Source organism: Xiphophorus hellerii, chromosome 12, assembly GCF_003331165.1.
Source record: "Xiphophorus hellerii strain 12219 chromosome 12, Xiphophorus_hellerii-4.1, whole genome shotgun sequence".
NCBI lineage: Eukaryota > Metazoa > Chordata > Actinopteri > Cyprinodontiformes > Poeciliidae > Xiphophorus > Xiphophorus hellerii.
The window spans coordinates 12,480,276-12,487,274 of record NC_045683.1 but is presented as its reverse complement, the minus strand read 5'-3'; the positions used below and the strand labels follow the sequence as shown (position 1 = coordinate 12,487,274).

Genomic DNA, 6,999 nt, shown 5'->3' with positions numbered 1-6,999 from the left:
CCCCAAAGGCTGCACTTATGTGATTATTTTTCTCCAAATCCATTTGATTCTACTTATGTTGTACAAAAGCAGCAGAAAGAAAAAAACAATGATACATTCAAAGAAACAGGAAGACTATAAGAAGAGAAAGATCTCATGGCTGCTGTGGCAGACTATCAGTCACTTTAAAACTTAATGGACATACTGTAGCTTAACTAATCTATGTGGTTATAAAAATAAAATGTGATGACTTAAAAGAAAAGGATTTACCCTTTCCACTGAATTAAAATGAACATTTGAAAAGAAGTAATCATTCTTATTTCTGTATATTTATTGAAGGAATAAACACTGAAAATCTAATAGTTTACTAAAACTTGTAGGGAAGAATCACATGTGCTTAATGCATCAATGTCTACCTTGTATCAATAGACAAACTGAAGACAAAAAAACTGGCCTAATTATCCAACAAACAAGAAGAAACTAACACTACAACAAATGACTGAGGCCTGTAATAGACTGAAAGTTTTTTTCCTTTAGAACTAAATCTTCAAAAATGTGTTCAAAGAGCCAGTTTGTTATTATTTGTGATTATCTTTAAGGGCACTTTCATAAGGTTTATGTATTTTGTTTAATGCAAGAAGGGAGTTTAAAGTTAAAAGAGGAAAAACCAAATTAAAGTTTTTCATGCAATAAGCCCCCAGCCCTTTTGAGGTTTCTGCAACCCCAACTCAGCCCATCCCTCCCCTCATTCCTACCTCCCTAATGTCTGCTATTCGCGTAACTAAATGGTCAAAGTGTTACTTTTTATTTCTAAAAATGTTTTATATCTTCCATTCTTCTGTTTTATTGGAAAGTAAGTTTGGTAAGCACATACTGGACTACTGCAGTATAGATGCTGGGCTTCAATCTTTTTGAAGTGGATTGTTGCACGGAGCTTTTGTGAACCTCTTGTGTTGGTGTACTGATGTCACACTGTTAGAAAAGATGTGTAGCCCTTGCCTAGAGTAATTTTTGAACACCCTGACCTTTTATTCACTGAGGAAGTTGTCCTTGCTTAAAGTGGCATGTGTTTATATCCCACCATCAGATGCCGAAAGACAGCTTGCTTAGCTGAGAACAGACGTGGAGGAAAAACACCCAGCCTTTCTCATTTTTATTCTTTATTCTATTTTAACATGACAAACCTTTTCAATGAGCTTCCAAAACGTAGGCAACATATTATGTGTTCCACAAGGGATAAAAACACACTGCACCACTGTTGTGCAGCTTAAAGAGATACATATTATGCTGTCACAAGGTCTACTTTGGGACTTTCTGATCACCAGCTGTTTTATCTTATTTCAACCTAAAGCAATATATGAAAAACGTCTAAGCCTCTGGTTGGGGCTGTTAGAAAGTGGAACAGTCAAAGCAGATGTTACAAGTCTGCATAGACTGGTGTGGTTTGATGCTTCAACAACAGAATTAAGTGACCATGCTGAAACTCTGACTTCATCGGTTTTTGTCCATTTCTTTACCATAACTAAATAAGAAATAGATGAGTTGTGCATGACTAGATTTTAGTGTGATTAATAATAAACTTAATCCTGGTTATAGCTGGTTCTCTTAGGATTAGCTGTAGTGTTGATTAATCTTAGTGTCCATTCTTAAGATGACTTGATGCATTTATGAGATTTGTTTTTTAACTTTTAACTTCTTTTTGCTATAACTAATTTGGATAGTAAAAACCACCATTTCTTCATTTATTTAGTTAGTTTTGAAATGTTTGTTGATCTGAAAAGCAGGTTCAGAGCACATTTTTTCTACTCGTTGATGTGTGTGATAATAAATCATTAGTTATGAAAACACAGTGAGCACAGGAATCATTCATTGGTGCACAAGTAACATATTCTTTTCATGCACTATGGATATTCAAAGAATAATCAAAACCTGTAGGTTTATTTAGTGACATTAACTACTTGCAACCTCAATTCAGTCATGTACTGTATGTTCTGAATAAATCATCTAAAAATTGCATCCTCAATTAAGCTAAATTGAAAATGAAGGTTGCATGTTTGTCAGTATTCGGTTTAGAGTTAGTCACACCTGCTCTACAGTGGATATGAATTTATCAATAAGATTCATATAAGTTTCAAATAAGTAGTCCTGTCAGGATCTGATACCGCAACACCTTAACTTCATGTCTTGTTTGTTGCATTCCTATCTGTCCTCTATCTGCAGTCTGTCCATCATCCCACTCCAACAGATCCACTACAAGCATCATCTTGATGTGTTGCCACAACAACAGGTGCCACCCATCTTTAGCAACTTGCATGACTCACTGGGATTTCTTCCTGAACACTTGTTTTTCCTGCGACAGTCCCTTATCTTTTCATCTTGTGTAAGTGGATTTGTGTATAGGGGTTACGTAACACATGATAGGAGATACAGTGGAAATGTTGTCTGTTATGTTTTGCATTATATGGTGTAATGTTTCCAAGTTTTCCGTACTTTGCTGCAAAATCTTAAAAAAGTTTTAACTCTAAGCACATAGATATATTTAAAGGGTAACCTATGAGTAACTTCTTAAGACTTTTTTTTTTCTCTAAATCCTTTTTCAGGTAAATGTTAGAGAATCTTGAAGGTAAAAATGCAAAGATTTGAAACATGTAATTTTAAGCCAAACATGTAAATGTACATACACTGAATGAAGACAACCCTGTGTCTCAACTTGATTAATATACTGCATGTGATTGCTTGTTATTTATTTATTTGTTTGTTTGTTTATATCTAGTCATTATGACATATTCACTCTTTATTATTTACTCTTAGGTATATATATATTTTACAAACTTTGTATTTATCACCTAAGATGGAGTCGCTTTCAACAAATAAGCAATTTCCCCTTGGGGATCAATAAAGTATATTCTATTCTATTCTATTCTATTCTATTCTATTCTATTCTATTCTATTCTATTCTATTCTATCTGTCATTAAGTCAGACTAAAGTTGCCCAGCTATAGGTCAGTTAGGATACTTAAAGTTATTTCCAGCTGCTAAATGCCAGAATATTGGCAAAATGTTTTTGTACAACTTTTAAAACTTTCTTTGAAGTCAGAAATTTACATAATGTCTCCTTGGTATTTGTATATCTTATTATTTGATCCTACTGGCCAGATCTATATGCCTCCCAGGACAGTCTTCAGGTTTGATCTATTTGACTTTGTTTTCCTTCAGCCATTTTGTAAGTGAAATTAGTGACTAACAAATTTATGATCATTAATTTTTAATATCCATTTGTGCAGAAGTTCTAACTTTATGGCGGATCTTTCAAGATCTTACTTTAATATTTCTGGAGCAATACACCCCAACATGAAGATGCCATCCCAGCACTTTAAAGTTAGTATGGTATTCTCAGGCTTGCACGTTTCCCCAGTTTTACTTCAAGTATAACAAAAGTCAAATCAATTTTATTTTTATCAGATCATAGGACACGTCTCTAGAAATTAAGGTTTTTCGCAAATCAAAACCTTGCATTTTGTGTTGCACCTGAGGTAATGGCTTCTTTCTCACTGAGTGGTTTTTTGGCCCATATTAGAACCCAGCAAAATCTGAATTTCTTACATGTCCTTTACAAATATGGTGGTGATAATCTTACAGCTCAGCAGAAACCCTGTTGTCTTGCTCCTTATATTCCTGAACATAACGACGGGCATGCTTCCAGAAGGTTTTGAAAGGGGTGACCACATGATGACCGCTGATAGTCTGATGTTGATGGCATATCCAAACTTGAATTTTGTGAGTTTTGGGATAGGGTTTGTTTAAAAGTGGCAATCTTTGCAAAAACTAAAGAAAAATGCATAAATAACTTAGAAATAAGAAAATGTAAAAAAAATAGTTGAAGCACATTTACTTCCATTTTAAACTCACTGTCGTAAATAATATTCAGCATATGTGATTGGTGTGGAAACAAAATTGTAGAGGTTTCTTCATTCCCCTTGCGGCTCCACTGGACATAAAATGGACTCAGGAGTTTTTAATGACAAACTAATTGCTTTTATTTGTTTCAGTGCTACAAAGCTTGTTGCGTGAAGATGGAAGCCCCTTGTGCCTCATGATCAAAATGCATTGAATCAGCACAAGACATGTTCTGCTTGACAATACAACAATGGTTGTCAGTCGCATGTGGGGGGCTACATAGCTACAACACTGAAGAAATATGCTTGTACATTGAAAATGTATGCCTCAGCCTTGTTGTCTGCTTGTTTAATACACAATCTTTCTAAAACATTCTGTCCCTGAATAAAAAGTCTGTGAGTTTTTTAATGATCTTTTCTTTTTTGCTGCTCTGCACAGTTTGTTAACATCTCTCTTTCTTCTGCACCTAATTTTATAGAAGAAAAATCACATTTTTGCGCTCATGGTCTGTGGAATTTGCACTTAATGATCTTCTTGAATGCACTTTGAAAGTCTTTGTTAAAATAGGCGTATATAATGGGGTTAAGGAGGGAGTTTGAGTAGCCCAGCCAGTTTATAACGGCACCCAGCCAGTCGGGCATGTAGCAGCTCTCCGCGCAGAAAGGCAGAACTAGCGCCACAATGAAAAACGGTAGCCAGCACACAATGAATGTTCCCATGATGATCCCCAGCGTCTTCACAGTTTTGCGTTCCCTGGAGAGCGCAAGCTTTCTCTTTGCTCCCGAGTTCCTCTCGTTCATGTTCTCATAACCATGAGAGGAGGACTGAGGGGTGTTAGGCAGAGGCAGATGCGTCTTGGAGTTGCTGATAACTTCTATAATCTCCAGCGACTCGCCCTCCTCTCCGTGCTTCACAGCGCCGTTTACGCACGGAGAGCTGGATTTGGACTCGTCGCAGCGCCTCCAGCCTTTTCCACGAGTCTCTCCATTGCTTTTCTTGTGGAAGATTGCCGGAGACACGGCCAAACACTTGTCCGAAACTTTCGCCGTCTCTGTTTTCTTAACCGTTTTTCGAATCCGAAACCGAGCGGCCCTGAATATTCTGCCGTACAAGACTAGCATGAGGATGAGGGGGATGTAAAAAGCCCCGAAGGTGGAGTAGATGGTGTAGCCTGGATCCTGGCTGATCATGCATGCGTCTGGGTTCGCCCTGTCCTCGGCGCTCCTCCATCCTAACATGGGTGGGATGGAGATGGAGAATCCGATCAGCCAAGTTGCGGAAATCAGGAGCGCTGCTCGCTTTGGTGTTCGTTTATTTACATAATCAATGGGGTCTGTTATGGCCCAATACCTGTCCAAGGCGATTGCGCACAGATGCAGGATAGAGGATGTGCAGCACAACACATCCAAGGGAGATGAATAAGTCACAGATCTCCTGCCCCAAAGTCCACTTATTTAGAACCTGGTAGAGGGCTGCCATAGGTAAAACCAACACCGACACCATCAGGTCTGTAACGGCCAAAGATCCAATCAGATAGTTTGCCACATTTTGGAGAGATCTCTCCAGGGCGATGGCTGCCACAACGCACGCGTTGCCAAATATGGAGCAGAGGATGAGGGCCACCAGGAGCAGAGAGGTGATTATCTGGTAAGCAAGCACCAGATCGGGTTGAAACCTAGACTCCGTAGCGTTGTTTCCCCCGATCCAGTCGGCGACCACGTCCATCCCTTCGGGGTAACCGCCGGTGGCATTGCTGGCATTGGTGCTCGTTAGAAAATCCATGTCGTCGAACTCAGAGCTGCAACTTTTCTACCGCAGCTGGCGATGTGTAAGCGTAAAAAAAGCATAAGGCAGTCAGCTTACACTGCTGCAGCTGCTGCCGTGGGTTTTATGGTGTCCATCGGAGTTCCTACTGTCGCTCTCAGGACGCATGACGCGGTGTTTGTGGGTATGCGTGAGCGTGTGCATGTGTGCGCGTGTGTTTATGTGTTTGTGTGCGTAGGGGTCAGCCTGTGTGTGTGTGTGAACAGCCAGGTGTGCACTGGTGCTTGCGAATAATCTGAGCTTGGTGAGTCCGTGAATTCATTTATACCAACTGCTCTACGTACGTCAGACCGGGAGGAGTTCACCCTGGAGTTTTCTGCTGCTGCGCTTCCCAGATGCTTCACTTTTCGCTACTGACAGAAGAAGGACACGCTGTCGTTCCCTTAGGTTTTATTTTAACCTTTATTATTATTATTATTATTATTATTATTATTATTATTATTATTATTATTATTATTATTATTATTATCATCAGGACTAGTACTTAAAAACTCACTTGCTTGTGATGAAACTACAACCAACCTTATCCGGAAGTATCTTATTTTTTTGCTATAACCTATTATTTAATTAAATTGAAGCAGATGTTTTTGTTTTTGTTTTTTGTTTTTTGTCAAAATGCTTCCAAAGGACAAGAAGTGCAAATTCAACGTGCGCAGACAGTGGAAATTGTAGTTCAAGACCAAGAACAGCTCCTTCTAAAGGCCAGACAGGAACAATGCTGCCATCTGCTGTTCACTTTTTATCTTGCACCGACTGTTCTTCGGACATTTTCATTTTGGCGGAATGATTGGGCTCTCGGTGTAGAGGATAGGCTGCTTCTTTTTTTATTTATTTATTTAGTCAGGATGTTTTTGCTGTTTCTGCGAGCTGAATTTTATGTTCAGAGTGATTTTACTTCCAAAATTAACCCACAGAACATTAGATTTGTTTCTGCTATCTGTGTAAGACGTCCTGCAGTGTCCAGTAATGTCTTCATGTAAATTAAGATAAAGTCATTTAAATGTTTTTCTGTATTTTATCGAGATTGTGTGTGACAGATCAACACAAAGTAGTGAATAATTGTAAAGTGGGAGAAAGCAGAAACATGGAATAGAAGCAAAATACATCATGAAGACCATCTCACAGGTCAGGGACATAATCTTGGAGAAATTAAAATAGGATTTGTTTGTAGCACAATAAGTCAAGAAAACTGACACTTCAGCCTGAACACATGATTTCCTTTGGATGTAGTGGTGGCAGCATCATGGTAAGAGGAAGCTTGCTGACATTGATGAGGTTGGATGGAGGTAAAAAGAGGTC

The 6,999-nt window shown here is 38.6% G+C and overlaps 1 protein-coding gene across 1 annotated transcript; it reads right to left on the bottom strand.

Moving 5' to 3' along the window:
- Nucleotides 1–3,991: 3,991 nt before the first annotated feature.
- htr1aa (5-hydroxytryptamine (serotonin) receptor 1A a) lies at nucleotides 3,992–5,921 on the bottom strand. Its single transcript, XM_032579560.1, is given in 2 exon segments — nucleotides 3,992–5,285; nucleotides 5,287–5,921. Coding segments are annotated over 2 exon segments (1,281 nt in total). The 5' UTR covers nucleotides 5,659–5,921; the 3' UTR covers nucleotides 3,992–4,376.
- Nucleotides 5,922–6,999: the final 1,078 nt, after the last annotated feature.